Source organism: Mytilus trossulus, chromosome 6 (genome assembly GCF_036588685.1).
Source record: "Mytilus trossulus isolate FHL-02 chromosome 6, PNRI_Mtr1.1.1.hap1, whole genome shotgun sequence".
In the NCBI taxonomy this organism is placed as follows: Eukaryota; Metazoa; Mollusca; class Bivalvia; order Mytilida; family Mytilidae; genus Mytilus; species Mytilus trossulus.
In genome coordinates this window covers 11,717,211-11,735,226 of record NC_086378.1, presented here as the reverse complement: position 1 = coordinate 11,735,226, position 18,016 = coordinate 11,717,211, and the positions used below count along the sequence as shown (strand labels likewise).

Sequence of the window (18,016 nt, the reverse complement as noted above, 5' to 3'; positions counted from 1 at the left end):
CTTTATAGTCAATTTTTAACAATTTTCATAAAATTTGTAAATTTTTATTAACATTTTCAAGTGAAACTACTGGGCCAATTTCATTATAGATAGAGATAAATGTAAGCAGCAAGACTGTTTAGTAAAGTAAGATTTACAAACACATCACCATCACCAAAACACAATTTTGTCATGAATCCATCTGCTTCCTTTGTTTAATATTCACATAGACCAAGGTGAGCGACACAGGCTCTTTGGAGCCTCTAGTTTAGTTATTAGTATTTTGTAAAAATTGGGGGAGGTGTTTTTTTACATGTTGTGCTGTATCTCATAAACAATTTATGATTATTGCACTTCTTTGTTATATTAATCTAAAGATCTGTTTACTTTTCAGAGGCGGATCCCCCTTTTTGGAAAAAAATCTGGTTGTTTATATAGGGAATCACTGAAGCATGACAGGAGCGGGCCCCCTCTTAGGTCAGTCAGTGGGCCCCCACTTATGAAAAATCCTGGATCCGCCACTGCTTTTTGGTGACGATTTTCAAATTTTATTTTTGAGTTATTGAGTATTTTGTAAAACAGGGGCGGGTTTTTTTTATATGTTGCGCCGTATCTCAAAAATAATTTATGATTATTGCTTAAAACTTTACACACTTTTTTGTTATATTAATCTAAAGATCTGTATACTTTTTGGTTTTGATTCAAAATGTTATTTTAGTGATATTTAGTTTTTTGTAAAAGTTTTTTGTAAAAAAAACCAGGGTGGGGAGTTTCACATGTCCCGCTGTGTATCAAAAACAATATATGGTTATTGCATTCTCAGAAACTATTGATGATTATTGCATAAAACTTCCACACAAGATGTCGGGGGTATCGTGCGCTCATGGCGCAGCTGTTTATTAAACCTCTTTATCCAGTTAGGAGAGTGTATGTAAACTCCAATACTACTGTTAAGCAACCAACAATCAATCAATCCTGTACAACTATATAAATCAGTATTTCTGTTTATAGATACAGTAGGGATGTATTTAATGGTTTTATCCAGTGAGGAGAATGTATGGTAACTCCTATACAACTATATAAATCAGTATTTCTGTTTCAGATACAGTAGGGATGTATTTAATGGTTTTATCCAGTGAGGAGAATGTATGGTAACTCCTATACAACTATATAAATCAGTATTTCTGTTTTCAGATACAGTAGGGATGTATTTAATGGTTTTATCCAGTGAGGAGAATGTATGGTAACTCCTATACAACTATATAAATTAGTGTTTCTGTTTTTAGATACAGTAGGGATGTACCTAATGGCTTTATCCAGTGAGGAGAGTGTATGGTAACTCCTATACAACTATATAGATTAGTATTTCTGTTTTTAGATACAGTAGGGATGTATTTAATGGTTTTATCCAGTGAGGAGACTGTATGGTAACTCCTATACAACTATATAAATCAGTATTTCTGTTTTCAGATACAGTAGGGATGTATTTAATGGCTTTATCAAGTGAGGAGAATGTATGGTAACTCCTATACAACTATATAAATCAGTATTTCTGTTTTCAGATACAGTAGCGATGTATTTAATGGCTTTATCAAGTGAGGAGACTGTATGGTAACTCCTATACAACTATATAAATCAGTATTTCTGTTTTCCGATACAGTAGGGATGTATTTAATGGCTTTATCAAGTGAGGAGACTGTATGGTAACTCCTATACAACTATATAAATCAGTATTTCTGTTTTCAGATACAGTAGGGATGTATTTAATGGCTTTATCAAGTGAGGAGACTGTATGGTAACTCCTATACAACTGTATAAATCAGTATTTCTGTTTTCAGATACAGTAGGGATGTATTTAATGGCTTTATCCAGTGAGGAGACTGTATGGTAACTCCTATACAACTATATAAATCAGTATTTCTGTTTTCAGATACAGTCGGGATGTATTTAATGGCTTTATCAAGTGAGGAGACTGTATGGTAACTCCTATACAACTGTATAAATCCATGTTTCTGTTTTCAGATACAGTAGGGATGTACCCAATGGCTTTATCAAGTGAGAAGACTGTATGGTAACTCCTATACAACTGTATAAATCAGTATTTCTGTTTTCAGATACAGTAGGGATGTATTTAATGGCTTTATCAAGTAAGGAGACTGTATGGTAACTCCTATACAACTATATACATCAGTATTTCTGTTTTCAGATACAGTAGCGATGTATTTAATGGCTTTATCCAGTGAGGAGACTGTATGGTAACTCCTATACAACTATATAGATTAGTATTTCTGTTTTCAGATACAGTCGGGATGTATTTAATGGCTTTATCCAGTGAGGAGACTGTATGGTAACTCCTATACAACTATATAAATCAGTATTTCTGTTTTCAGATACAGTCGGGATGTATTTAATGGCTTTATCGAGTGAGGAGACTGTATGGTAACTCCTATACAACTATATAAATCAGTATTTCTGTTTTCAGATACAGTAGGGATGTATTTAATGGCTTTATCCAGTGAGGAGAATGTATGGTAACTCCTATACAACTATATAAATCAGTATTTCTGTTTCAGATACAGTAGGGATGTATTTAATGGTTTTATCAAGTGAGGAGACTGTATGGTAACTCCTATACAGCTATATAAATCAGTATTTCTGTTTTCAGATACAGTAGCGATGTATTTAATGGCTTTATCCAGTGAGGAGAATGTATGGTAACTCCTATACAACTATATAAATCAGTATTTCTGTTTTCAGATACAGTAGGGATGTATTTAATGGCTTTATCAAGTGAGGAGAGTGTATGGTAACTCCTATACAACTATATAAATCAGTATTTCTGTTTTCAGATACAGTCGGGATGTATTTAATGGCTTTATCAAGTGAGGAGACTGTATGGTAACTCCTATACAACTATATAAATCAGTATTTCTGTTTTCAGATACAGTAGGGATGTATTTAATGGCTTTATCAAGTGAGGGGAGTGTATGGTAACTCCTATACAACTGTATAAATCCATGTTTCTGTTTTCAGATACAGTAGGCAGATTTTACAGTATTGTGTTCTGTCTCCTACTTTCATGTTGCTAACCTGACGGAGACAAAAATAAGTAACGTTAGCGACATTTGGACATGTAACATGAGCAACAACATCTTTAAAAGTTCAAATGTATGCACACAGTGATGTTTAATATATGCCTGAAGTATTAAATTGTACAGTCTGGTTTAGAATTTCCAAATATACAGAATGTCATTTGCAGGTGTACTTTATATCAAATGAATACACATGAAACCAATTCGTAATAGTAACATTAGCAACATCTACTATCATGACATTACGTTTTGTTGCGAACGTCTTTTTGATGGACGGAATACATTTAAGGTCCTCTTGTAACGATATTACATACAACTAACCTTCTTTGCTACCCCATCATGTGAAGGAACTGACTCCGAATCTAATTCTGCAAAGGGCGATATCGTAACTCCTATACAGGAGAGTTACAGATCTAAATATATGTTGCTCACGTGACACTGATTTGGACGGAAACCTCAAGTAGTAACGTTCGCAAAAAATAAAACAGCCAATGATATTGATTCCTCAAGTCCTTTGACCCCCTTACGTCATCCAAATTTAATATGATTGCTATTTTCAATTATTTATAAAACCCGGGATAAAAATAACTACAATTGCCTGTCTGAGAACCAACAAGAAAATTGCGATCGTGACATACCACAATGGACGGAAAAGACGTGACGTTAGCAACAATATTATTAAATTACCTTTTTTAGCCTTTACGAATAAAAATCTGCCTTAAAGTTATGATTAAAACACAAAAGAAGACTTTTTATTAAAATATCAGTCCATGTGATAAGGCTCAACTTATAAATAATACTTCAAAATTCCACTCCAAATAAGCTGGATGTCAGTAAAGTAGGTCATGATGTCTATTCCATGTCCAATATTTTGAAATTGAAAACCCTCTAATTCTAACAAAAAACACAAGCACAGAGTAATTTTTATTTTTATTTACTCAGAAAGACACATTTTATTCAATAACATAATGCATTACTCCATTACACAGTCTGTTTCACAGTTTCAGCAATTGCTTTTTTGATGGATACAAAAAAACAATAATTCCTTCTTATTGTAAAATCTGCCAGTAGGGATGTACCCAATGGCTTTATCAAGTGAGGAGACTGTATGGTAACTCCTATACAACTGTATAAATCAGTATTTCTGTTTTCAGATACAGTAGGGATGTATTTAATGGCTTTATCCAGTGAGGAGAGTGTATGGTAACTCCTATACAGCTATATAAATCAGTATTTCTGTTTTCAGATACAGTAGGGATGTATTTAATGGCTTTATCAAGTGAGGAGACTGTATGGTAACTCCTATACAACTATATAAATCAGTGTTTCTGTTTTCAGATACACTAGGGATGTATTTAATGGCTTTATCCAGTGAGGAGAGTGTATGGTAACTCCTATACAACTGTATAAATCAGTGTTTCTGTTTTCAGATACAGTAGGGATGTATTTAATGGCTTTATCAAGTGAGGAGAGTGGTATCAGTGTGTTTACTTCCAGTTATGATATAGAAACAAGACAGATGGTCGAGTCAACATTTCCATTTGTCTGTGTATTACCAGGGGACAATCTTGTACAGAGTATTAAAGCTATGACACAAGGAGAAGGGTGTGACGTCTGTATCAAATTCACTAGTGGGGGTAAGATTTTTTCAACCATCTGAGGGTAAAAATGCAATAATTGTCATGTCTTAAAAACTATAGTAGATGGGTAAAATATGGATCGAATGAGGTCCAATTATTCACTTGAAAGTGAATAATTCATTATAAATTTTTCATAGCTTATTTTGACAACAATGAACCATATTGGCTGCTAAAAGCAAATTATTATTTCACTATTTCACTTTAATGATTGAACAAAACAATTATATTTTAGATTTTTTATATAGTGTTTATTCATTAATTTTCGTGGGAACCAACTACGTGGATTAAAGAAAACCTACATGTTTGTGGATATCAAATAACATGGTTTTGCTGAAACCTGCATACAAGTCAATAGAAAATTGGCTATTCCTTAAACATTTAGTTTTTGAGGATTTCCTATTCCCACTAAATCCATGAAAATTGATATCCAAGGAATAATAATGAATCCACAGTATCTCGCAGCTCATGTCTCTTTAAGAAGTTATTGCCCTTAAGGTTGTACCTAACACTACAGGGAGATAACTCTGTAAAGTTAGCTAAACGTTTTAATGACATTGTGTTGTAAAAGGAATATAAAGCTTCTCAATAATCAAAATTGGTGTTTGTCAAACTGCTATATAACCAGTGTAATTTTTCTGACAAAACGGTTGGTTCAAAAACTTTGAAATTTTTATAGTTTTGTTAAAGGGTCAAAGTAGACAAAATTTTATGAAAATTAAACAAGCCAAATTAGTTTTAGTGAAAGTGTTGGGTACCACCTTAAATGGCTAATTTTCATGTTATTGTCTATTATCCCCAAAAAATAAATAGATAGGTTGATACTGTAAAGACCACAAAATAACCATAAAAAGTAGATCTACAAAAACGCCAATACAACTGAAACCAATGAATGAATCTTTAAGGAGTTATTTTTTTTTTTTAAATTGTCTATTTAGCATTTCAGACTCCTGGGGGCCTCTTGTTTTTGCTTTTCAGGTACAAACTGCTTGTAGAATTGAAGTAAAATATTTTAAAAGGTTGATTTTACTAAATATATATGCAATGAAGCATACTTTAGTTATAGGCATTTGTGAATTGATTTTTAAAGATATATAGCTTTTCCCATCACTTGGCATCCGTCGTCCTCCTCTTCTCCTCTGAAACTACTGGGACAAATTGAACCAAACTTGGCCACAATCATCATTGGGGTATCTAGTTTAAAAAAATGTGTAGCGTGACCCGGTCAATCAACCAAGATGGCCACCACGGCTAAAAATAGAACATAGGGGTAAAATGCAGTTTTTGGCTTATAACTCAAAAACCAAAGCATTTAGAGCAAATCTGACATGGGGGTATAATTGTTTATCAGGTCAAGATCTATCTGCCCTGACATTTTCAGATGAATCGGACAACCCGTTGTTGGGTTGCTGCCCCTGAATTGGTAATTTTAAGGAAATTTTGCTGTTTTTGGTTATTATCTTGAATATTATTATAGATAGAGATAAACTGTAAACAGCAATAATGTTCAACAGAGTAAAATTTACAAATAAGTCAACATGACAGAAATAGTCAGTTGACCCCTTTAGGATTTATTGCCCTTTATAGTCAATTTTTAACAATTTTAATAAAATTTGTAAATTTTTATTAACATATTTCCACTGATACTACTGGGCCAAGTTCATTATAGATAGAGATAATTGTAAGCAGCAAGACTGTTTAGTAAAGAAAGATTTACAAACACATCACCATCACCAAAATAAAATTTTGTCATGAATCCATCTGCTTCCTTTGTTTAATATTCACATATACCAAGGTGAGCGACACAGGCTCTTTAGAGCCTCTAGTTTGTTATCATGATTGTTGTATAATAAAAGATTATTCTGATTTACTTTTATTTCAGAACTGAATACATGCATAGATTATATTGGTAGTGGAGGGAAGTTTCTGCAGTGTGCAAAACCATTAGAACCCCTAGAGTTAGAGAAACTTCAGCATAATAAAACATTTATTCTTGTTGATGTAAAGAAAGCTTTCTTCAGCTTTTTATCTCGTAGCCAGGAAGAAATACAAACTTTGTTGTATGAAATGAGAGATGGAGCTGTAGGAAAGGTTGGTTTGAAAATACAGTTGAAATTTATTTTGTGTATTAGATAAAACATAAACTTCAGTCAAACCTTTATATTACCTTCAACCTTAGTACAGGTGAAAACAGAGGTTATACTTAGAGAGGTGGTGTTTGAATTGAGGCTTAAAATGCATAACTATTGCTACAGTCTAACAAGACATATTTTCCCTTAATACAGACAATTTTATAGCAAGGTTTATGACCACAAAAGGAAGGTTGGGATTGATTTTGGGAGTTTTGATCCCAACATTTTAGGAATTAGGGGCCAAAAAAATTTTAATGTATTGTAAATTAATTATTAGCTGCTCTTTGAATAATGGAAACATTAGCCAGTTATGAAATTGAGAATAAAAATAGAGAATATGTCAAAGAGACAACAACCTGATCAAAGAGCAGATAAGTCGTATTTTGTCTGCTTCTGACTTTGATATAAATGTGAATTGTAAAGATAACTTCTCAAATAATTTATCTTGGACATCTAAACCATATTTATTTTAAATTGCCATGACAACATATTTGTACTGCCTCATCTGGCTTTTTCACATAATGTAGATGAAATCAAGACATGTTTTAGTCCACTAAAACAGTTTCACTTACCGGTAGTTTTTCAAGTGTCACTTATATTTGTTTGTTTAGTTAAGGGTTTATAGGTGATCCACAAATATACAAATATATATGTTTTATGGGTTTTTTTTAAAATTTTCTAATTTGGGAAGTGAATTTCAAACAAAAACAATGAATCCACAGTGTTCTCATGATACAGAATAAAATTGAGAATGGAAATCGGAATGTATCAAAGAGACAACAACCCGACCATAGAAAAAACAACAACAGAAGGTCACCAACAGGTCTTCAATGTAACGGGAAATTCCCGCACCCTGAGGCGTCCTACAGCTGGCCCCTAAACTAATATATACAAGAAGAATTAATACAGTGGTCCAAATCAAATAAATGCTACTCATTATCTTGATCTCTATTGATAATTCGTTTTTAGATGTAGACATGTTTTTTTATAATGTTTATTTTTATTTTCCAGCTGAAAGAAGCCGGATATCCAGAAACCAAAGGTATGGTGTATAGTTTGGATGAACGTTCACACTTCCTTAATCCTATCTCAATCACACAGATCTTGAATGTTCTTGATGAACCTGGTATTAATTTGACAGACAGCTTTAAATGTTTGATGGAAGCTGATATGTTAGCAATGGAAAGACTCCATAATGTTATTACAACAAAACCAAAGGTAGGTATTGCTGAGTTACTGGATTTAACTTGTCACAAACTCAGAAAATAGCAGTTTCACCATTTTTAATTCTAGAAAAGTTCTTCAATTTAAAATTTTACTGACATGTCCATATTCTATTACACATTTGTCATTGCCATTGCTTCATAAGATATACCCAAACTTTATGTGTGTATTGTATATATAGTTTATCCATCAATATCCCCAAGATATTTCCTTTATGCTTTTCTCTGTTACTATAATCGGCATGATTTTATATATGGTCAGCAGTGATGAGTTATAATGTGTGTTTCTTCAAAATTTTTGTTTTATATATATGCACACAATTTTTTTGTAGGTTAATCAACTGAAAACACATCTTCAGATTCATAGTCTGAATAATATACACGTATTTTGTCTCTGATTGGTTGTATAATAAAACTGTACCACAATTTACATACGTTCAACCATTAGGCCTTTTTATTAGCTCACCTGGCCGAAAGGGCCAAGTGAGCTTTTCTCATCACTTGGCGTCCGGCGTCCGTAGTCCGTCGTCGTCATCGTTAACTTTTACAAAAATCGTCTCCTCTGAAACTACCGGGCCAAATTTAACCAAACTTGGACACAATCATCATTGGAGTATCTAGTTAAAAAATGTGTGGTGTGACCCGGCCAACCAACCAAGATGGCCGCCATGGCTAAAAATAGAACATAGGGGTAAAATGCAGTTTTTGGCTTATAACTCAAAAACTAAAGCATTTAGAGCAAATCTGACATGGGGTAAAAATGTTTATCAGGTCAAGATCTATCTGCTCTAAAATTTTCAGATGTATTCGACAACCCGTTGTTGGATTGATGCCCCTGAATTGGTCTTTTTAGGGAAATTTTGCTGTTTTTGGTTATTATCTTGAATATTATTATAGATAGAGATAAACTGTAAACAGCAATAATGTTCAGCAAAGTAAAATTTACAAATAAGTCAACATAATCAAAATGGTCAGTTGACCTGTTTAGGAGTTATTGCCCTTTATAGTAATTTTTAACCATTTTTCGTAAATCTTTGTTATCTTTTTCAAAAATCTTCTCTTCTGAAATTACTGGGCCAAATTAAAGCAAACTTTGCCAAAATCATCATTAGGGTATCTAGTTGAAAAAATGTGTGGCGTGACCCGGCAAACCAACCAAGATGGCCGCCATGGCTTTAAATAGAACATAGGGTAAAATGCAGTTTTTGGCTAATAACTCAAAAACCAAAGCATTTAGAGCAAATCTGAAAGGAAGTAAAATTGTTTATCAGGTCAAAATCTATCTGCCATGAAGTTTTCAGATGGATTGGACAACCTGTTGTTAGGTTGCTGCTGCTGAATTGGTCATTTTAAGGAAATTGTGCTGTTTTTTGTTATATATAATCTTGAATAATATTATATAGAGATAAACTGTAAACAGCAACAATGTACAGCAAAGTAAGACCTAAAAATAAGTCAACATGACCAAACTGGTCAATTGACCCCCTAAGGAGTTATTGTCCTTTATAGTCAATGTTTAACAATTTTCATAAAATTTGTAAATTTTAACTAACATTTTCCACTGAAACTACTAGGCCAAGTTCAATATAGATAGAAATAATTGTAAGCAGCAAGAATGTTCAGTAAAGTAAGATGTACAAACACATCACCATCACCAAAACACAATTTTGTCATGAATTCAAATGCTACCTTTGTTTAATATTCACATAGACCAAGGTGAGCGACACGGCTCTTTAGAGCCTCTAGTTTGGAATACATTCCAATATTGAAACAACAATTACATCACTTGGATACATTACATTATGATTACTACTATGACATTTATTTTTCTCTTTTTAGCTCACCTGGCCCAAAGGGCCAAGTGAGCTTTTCCCATCACTTTGCGTCCGTCGTCGTCTGTCGTCCGTCGTCGTTGTTAACTTTTGCAAAAATCTTCTCCTCTGAAACTACTGGGCCAAATTGAACCAAACTTGGCCACAATCATTATTGGGGTATCTAGTTTAAAAAATGTGTGGCGTGACCCGGTCATCCAACCAAGATAGCCGCCACAGCTAAAAATAGAACATAGGGGTAAAATGCAGTTTTTGGCTTATAACTCAAAAACCAAAGCATCTAGAGGAAATCTGACATGGGATAAAAATGTTTATCAGGTCAAGATCTATCTGCCCTGAAATTTTCAGATGAATTGGTCAACCCGTTGTTGGGTTGCTGCCCCTGAATTGGTAATTTTGAGGAAATTTTGCTGTTTTTGGTTATTATCTTGAATATTATTATAGATAGAGATAAACTGTAAACAGCAATAATGTTCAGCAAAGTTAGATTTACAAATAAGTCAACATGACCGAAATGGTCAGTTGACCCGTTAAGGAGTTATTGAAAAGTCAATTTTTAACCATTTTTCTTAAATTAAAGTAATCTTTTACAAAAATCTTCTCCTCTGAAACTACTGGGCCAAATTATTCCAAACTTGGCAACAATCATCTTTGGGGTATCTCGTTTAAAAAATGTGAGGTGTGACCCGGTCAACCAACCAAGATGGCCGCCACTGCTAAAATAGAACATGAGGTTAAATGCAGTTTTTGGCTTATAACTCAAAAACGAAAGCAATTAGAGCAAATCTGACATGGGTATTATCTATTTTTAGGTCAAGATCTATCTGCCCTGTAATTTTCAGATGAATCGGACAACCCGTTGTTGGGTTGCTGCCCCTGAATTTGTAATTTTGAGGAAATTTTGCTGTTTTTGGTTATTATCTTGAATATTATTATAGTTAGAGATAAACTGTAAACAGCAATTATGTTCAGCAAAGTAAGATTTACAAATAAGTCAACATGACTGAAATGGTCAGTTGACAAGGAGCTATTGCCCTTTATAATCATTTTTTAACGATTTTTCGTAAATCTTAGTTATCTTTTACAAAAATCTTCTCCTCTGAAACTACTGGGCCAAATTCAATCAAACTTGGCCACAATTATTATTGGGATATCTATTTTAAAAAATGTGTCTGGTAACCCGGTCCACCAACCAAGATGGCCACCACGGCCAAAAATAGAACATAGGGGTAAAATACAGTTTTTGGCTTATAACTCAAAAATCAAAGCATTTAGAGCTTATTTGACAGAGTATAATTGTTTATCAGATCAAGATCTATCTGCCCTGAAATTTCCATACGAATTAGACAACCCTTTGTTGGGTTGCTGCCCCTGAATTGGTAATTTTAAGGAAATTTTGCTGTTTTTGGTTATTATCTTGAATATTATTATAGATAGAGATAAACTGTAAACAGTAATAATGTTCAGCAAAGTAGGATTTACAAATAAGTCAACATGACCGAAATGGTTAGTTGACCCCTATAGGAGTTATTGCCCTTTATAGTAAATTTTTAACCATTTTTCGTAAATCTTGGTTATCTTTTACAAAAATCTTCTCCTCTGAAACTACTGGGCCAAATTAATCCAAACTTGGCAACAATTATCTTTGGGGTATCTAGTTTTAAAAATGTGTCTGGCGACCCGGCCATCAAATCAAGATGGCGCCACAGCTAAAAATAGAACATAGGGATAAAATGCAGTTTTTGGCTTATAATTCAAAAACCAAAACATTTAGAGCAAATCTGACGGGGTAAAATTGTTTATCAGATCAAGATCTATCTGCCCTCTAATTTTCAGATGAATCTGACAACCCATTGTTGGGTTGCTGCCCCTGAATCAGTAATTTTAAGGAAATTTTGCTGTTTTTGGTTATTATCTTGAATATTATTATAGATAGAGATAAACTGTAAATAGTAATTATGTTCATCAAAGTAAGATTCACAAATAAGTCAACATGACCGAAATGGTCAATTGACCCCCTAAGGAGTTATTGTCCTTTATAGTAAATTTTTAACAATTTTCCTAAAAATTGTAAATTTTTATTAACATTTTCCACTGAAACTACTGGGCCAAGTTCATTATAGATAGAGATAAATGTAAGCAGCAAGACTGTTTAGTAAAGTTAGATTTACAAACACATCACCATCACCAAAACACAATTTTGTCATGAATCCATCTGCTTCCTTTGTTTAATATTCACATAGACCAAGGTGAGCGACACAGGCTCTTTAGAGCCTCTAGTTTTGAATAGTTTCTCTGTCGTTCATATATTGTGTTGAGCCCATCAGGCTCTAAAGGTTTTTTTTCTAGTTTTTTTTATCCAAAGGCTTTTTCAGTTTTTCTGTTACTTTCTGCACCAAATACTCTTTTTATTGTGCACAGAAACTTTTAAATTTTTCATCAAATGATTATGTTGAATGAAGTTTCACTTTGGTATATATGTATTCTTTAGGATTTTTCCTTATGGGAAAGAGTGCAGTTTGATAGTCAAAATTCAGAAGACGATGAAAATGATGATACATTAAATGAAGCACAACTAGCTTCAGCTTGTGAAAGTGTAGATTTAAAGATCAGTCAACCGTCTAAAGATGTAGTTATAGTCAGAGTGCCTAATGTTCAGATCACATTACTAGATGACACTGACGGTAAAATGCTGTTCCCCCCTGATTATAGGGCCACTTCTACACCAATGGTTACATTACGGGTTGACAAGGAATCAGATGACCTTCATGAAAGTTATATTGACATCCCACTGTCAGACAATTTGACTCTGGGCAATAAGAAAGGATCACTAGCGCCAAAATTGCTTACCCCTCAGGCTATGATCGTTACACCTGTACCAGACAAAAGACGAAAGAAAAGTCGACCAATGGACTTGGTATTTATCAATTCTCCTGGAATGTCACCTGGAAAAGCTTTTACCCCGAAGACTCCATCTATTAGAACACTCCTGACACCTGCAATCAAGGAACCCTCTCTGGTACCCCTCAATAGTTCATTGAAGCATGACAAGCCATTGTACATTGTACATCCTATTACCGGTAAGTTGTAATTTATACTTGAAATTGTTGCTATGAAAAATATGTGTGGTAGCTTATTCTTTGGTGTGAAATGTGCCAGCAGATATTGTTTATTGTCTTGGTTAAACACTGTTTCATATCTAGGGAATATTTTAGAAAGAACATAAAGCAAAAAAAACATGCATGATTTAAGGAAGATAACAGCTATAGATTTTGTTAACATCTTCTCATGTAATATTTTAAGTGTAAAAACTTATTTGCAAAATTGATAAGCCAATTGACTTGAATCAAAACAGGCAAAGTGACTTTATTGAAAACACTTGGTGGCCTGTTAACCAGACAGTGCTATGGAATACAGAGAACAACTTTTACTCCTAGAGATAGCTTATCCAGTGTAGCTAGGTATTATTGGTGATGGGGAAAATTGTTCTGTTCACTTTTGTCTGTTTACTTTAAAATTAATGATATGCATGACACATCCTGTTATAGTTAAAAGTAAATTTAAATTTAACTAAGCACTAAACTCACACTGAGGAAATAAGGCTTTCAGAGATGAGCCAAAATTTAACATCAGAGTCTTCAAATATTAATCGCAGTTTGCTGCATGAGTTCTTCACATTTTCCACTAATATTTATTATAATTTAGTAATTCTTAGGCTTTAACTAGCCACTCATGTGATAAAAATGGATATTGCTTGAATTCTCAAGTAATGCTAAAAGATTTGGACTAGAAACGATTCCTTATTTTTCAGATGTCTTTTGAGATTGATGAGGTTTAACATTAAATGATACTTGTTAGGTTTAAGTAAATCTGTACAACCTCAGTTTCTGTTTTATGCCCCACCTACGATAGAAGAGGGGCATTATGTTTTCTGATCTGTGCATCCGTCTGTCTGTCCCGCTTCAGGTTATAAGTTTTTGGTAAAGGTAGTTTTTGATGAAGTTGAAGTCCAATCAACTGGAAACTCAGTACACATGTTCCCTAAGATATGATCTTTCTAATTTTAATGCCAAAGTAGAGATTTTCTCCTATTTTCATAGTCCACTGAACATAGAAAATGATAGTGCGTATGGGGCATCCATGTACATCCAAAATCTTTTTTTTATGTCCTACAGCTCCTTCATTACTGACAATACTTTGAATTTTTCAATACATTGGATGATCTTTAAAATTTTGTAACACATCTCATGAAAACTAATTAATAAAATGACTTCAAATTTGAGGGCATTTCTGTAGCACGTCTTGGAGCCATCAAATAGTTATCAAATGTACCAGGATTATAATGTAGTACTCCAGAGGCGTGTTTCGTTTACATAAAACTCATCAGTGACGCTCATATCAAAATATTTATAAAGCCAAACAAGTACAAAATTGAAGAGCATTGAGGATCCAAAATTCCAAAAAGTTGTGTCAAACACCTACTTTTGTTTTTGGCTACTTGAATTATGAGTCTGTGTCTATTCCTGTTTAAAACACATGTACATTGTATACAATTTTAGTAATCTATTTTAGTTATTACACTAATGCTGTACAGATGCTACAGTCAACGGGTTCTTACATCATTGCTGGATACTCATTTGGTTCAATGGTGGCATTAGAAATGGCGCTGCAGCTTCAGGCCAACAAGAAAAAGGTAAATTATTATTGATTATAAAAAGACAATTTTATCCCGGATCCCCCTACTTTTGTTAAAGTGCTATGCACATTATAAGAAATTAAGTCCGATGATTATTTAATGATGCATAATTATTGGTTTACAAAAGAAGTAAAAGCAACAACAGAACTAACTTTCACTATATTTTTTTTTTTATCTAAAGCAAGATATTGACTTGTCCCTAATTTAAAACTTAAAAAGAATATGTATTTTGGCTAACATTGAATCATTTTTACAATCAAACTGTGAACAACAAGACATGGTAACATCTAAATTGTTGTTTAGGTTATCTTATTGTGTTGGTTTTCTGTAAGCATGTACTATCACAATAATATTCCAATTTAAGCAATATTAATATATGTGTGAAAATTATTTGTTTTAGAAAGAGACGAGTTATTGCATGAACTTGGATGAATATTGTCACTTTTAGAATATTTTATTACAATTGCAAGCTTGATCAATCAATATAATGTTCTATAATATAAAATTGAGAAAGGAAAAGGGGAATATGTTAAAGACAAAGAGACAACAACTGACCAAACAGCAGACAACCGCTGATGGCCACCAATGGGTCTTCAACACAGCTAGAAAATCATGCACCTGAAGGTGGTCCTCAGCTGGCCCTTGAATAAAATTGGATATACTCCAACATATAAATGAACTAATGTTGTGATGTTATGCTATTGTTTCAGAAAAAGGGAGAAGGTTTGGGCCCATTAAAACGTTTAATCCCGCTGCAAATGTTTGCACCTGTCCTAAATCAGGAATCTGATGTACAGTAGTTGTCGTTTGTTTATGTAATATATACATGTTTCTCGTTTCTCATTTTGTTTATATAGATTAGACCGTTGGTTTTCCCGTTTGAATGGTTTTACACTAGTAATTTTGGGGCCCTTTATAGCTTGTTGTTTGGTGTGAGCCAAGGCTCCGTGTTGAAGGCAGTACTTTAACCTATAATGGTTTAATTTTTAAATTGTTATTTGGATGGAGAGTTGTCTCATTGGCACTCACACCACATCTTCCTATATCTATAAAATTAAATACTAGACTAACAAAGGCCAGAGACATGGCAATAATCATCACTACATGTAGTAGTAGTGCAGTAACCCTGTAGATGCATTATGGAGTTTTACATCATCCAATTTTTATCCTCATTCTGCCAAAGGAGTAGGGGCATTAAGGCCTACTTTTGGCCCAAGAAAATAAAATGTTTGATAACCATTTCAAATTGGCACATAATGTTTAGAAATACATAGGGTCAAGAAATATTAATGAAAAACATAAAGATTTTAATCTGATGACGTCACAATTACGTCATTATATGTACTGTTTCTCAAAAACGATGAAAAATACAGAATTTATGCAGTTTTTTCTCTATATTAACGTTGTGGAAACATCCTGCGCAGCTGAGAAACAAAAAAATAATTTAACAGAAGCTTTATTGTAACTATTGGCACAATCCCACCAAATATAAAGTTGTTTCTTGGGTGCACACATACTTTTTCAATCTAAAATATATTTAAAATTTGATGAAAAAACAAGGAAAATTACGTTGTCAACAAAATATGCAAATAAGGTCATGATTTGTTGCATTGGTAACTTGTTTGATGTCAAATTTGTTTTGTTTTTCATAGTACCTTATACCCTAGTCAAGTTTTCAGTAATTTAAGAATATGTATGATAAATTTTAAATTTGCAGTAATTTTTGGGCCAAATAAGGGCCTTATTGCCCCTACTCCTTTAATAAGATGACCTTAAAAGTTTGACATTTAGTAGTTTTAGATAATTTCCGGCTAAATTTTTTCTGTATTAACAGGTAGAGAAATTAATTCTATTTGATGGTGGACCTGATTATTTCTCAGCACAATTCAGAGCAGCCCAAAAAGCAGCAAAAGATGCAAGTGAGGTAGGTCTTTCTATTATGGTCTGTGCAGAAAAAGATGACAGTGAGGTAGGTCTTTCTATTATGGTCTGTTCAGCAAAAGATGCAAGTGAGGTAGGTCTTTCTATTATGGTCTGTTCAGCAAAAGATGCAAGTGAGGTAGGTCTTTCTATTATGGTCTGTGCAGCAAAAGATGACAGTGAGGTAAGTCTTTCTATTGTGTTCTGTGCAGCAAAAGATGACAGTGAGGTAGGTCTTTCTATTATGGTCTGTGCAGCAAAAGATGACAGTGAGGTAAGTCTTTCTATTGTGTTCTGTGCAGCAAAAGATGACAGTGAGGTAAGTCTATCTTTTATGTTCTGTGCTCTAAGACTCTATTGATAATGGGGTTAGTTATCATACAGATTCCTTATAATTATGCTTACATAAAGTAATTAATTAACACAGTATTCCTTCTTAATTTAGAACAAAAATTCCCCTGCAATTTATTTTTAGTCGTAATGCTTTTATTTTAAACTTCAAATTTTACATTTGATACATGTTTTCTAGAAAACAAAATGTATATTTGAGGGAAAGGTATCAGAAGTGTAGATGTATTTTTCCTGTTTTTTTCAAAACTGCTATGAATAATATTTCTCTGTTTTAGCTGGATTTGTATTTAGAAATAGGAGCTCTAGTGAACTTTTTCATGATGTTTGTAAGAACTGTTATATATACTATTTCTCTGTTCCAGCTGGACTTGTATTTACAAATAGGAGCTCTGGTGAACTATTATGTATACTATTTAACTGTTCCAGCTGGACTTGTATTTACAAGTAGGAGCTCTGGTGAACTATTATGTATACTATTTCTCTGTTCCAGGTGGACTTGTATTTACAAGTAGGAGCTCTGGTAAACTGTTATGTATACTATTTCTCTGTGTAAGCTGGACTTGTATTTATAAATAGGAGCTCACGTGAACTGTTATGTATACTATTTCTCTGTTCCAGCTGGACTTGTATTTACAAGTAGGAGCTCTGGTGAACTATTATGTATACTATTTCTCTGTTCCAGCTGGACTTGTATTTACAAGTAGGAGCTCTGGTAAACTGTTATGTATACTATTTCTCTGTGTATAAAGCTGGACTTGTATTTACAAATAGGAGCTCCGGTGAACTGTTGTGTATACTATTTCTCTGTTCCAGTTGGACTTGTATTTACAAATAGGAGCTCTAGCCAAATTTTTGATGTTTCTAAGAACTGTTATGAATGTATTTCTCTGTTTTAGCTGGATTTGTATTTAGAGATAGGAGCTCTGGTGAATTTTCTGATGATGTTTGTACCAGTACCTAGTATACAAATGTTACAGAATATCTTACATCAGTTACCTAACCAAGAGGCTCGCATACAGACTGTGGTGGAAATGTCATTCAAAAATGTGGAAATTTGGTATGGTTAGGGACGACATCAAAAGTTCAGTGAAGGATAAAAAACTTAATTCACATAGTTTTTTAACTGACTCCCCCACCCCCCTTTTAACTTAATT

At 33.4% G+C, this 18,016-nt stretch overlaps 1 protein-coding gene across 1 annotated transcript in view; it reads left to right on the top strand.

Annotated features, from left to right (window-relative positions):
- The window catches only part of LOC134722320 (fatty acid synthase-like), a 60,559-nt gene that overhangs the window by 40,220 nt on the left and 2,323 nt on the right, over positions 1-18,016 (top strand). The window contains exons 26-33 of the mRNA XM_063585928.1: positions 4,502-4,708; positions 6,591-6,799; positions 7,852-8,058; positions 12,387-12,975; positions 13,251-13,356; positions 14,468-14,588; positions 16,426-16,830; positions 17,759-17,919. Coding sequence (XP_063441998.1) covers positions 4,502-4,708; positions 6,591-6,799; positions 7,852-8,058; positions 12,387-12,975; positions 13,251-13,356; positions 14,468-14,588; positions 16,426-16,830; positions 17,759-17,919 — 2,005 coding nt within the window. The remainder of the gene's footprint in view (positions 1-4,501; positions 4,709-6,590; positions 6,800-7,851; positions 8,059-12,386; positions 12,976-13,250; positions 13,357-14,467; positions 14,589-16,425; positions 16,831-17,758; positions 17,920-18,016) is intronic.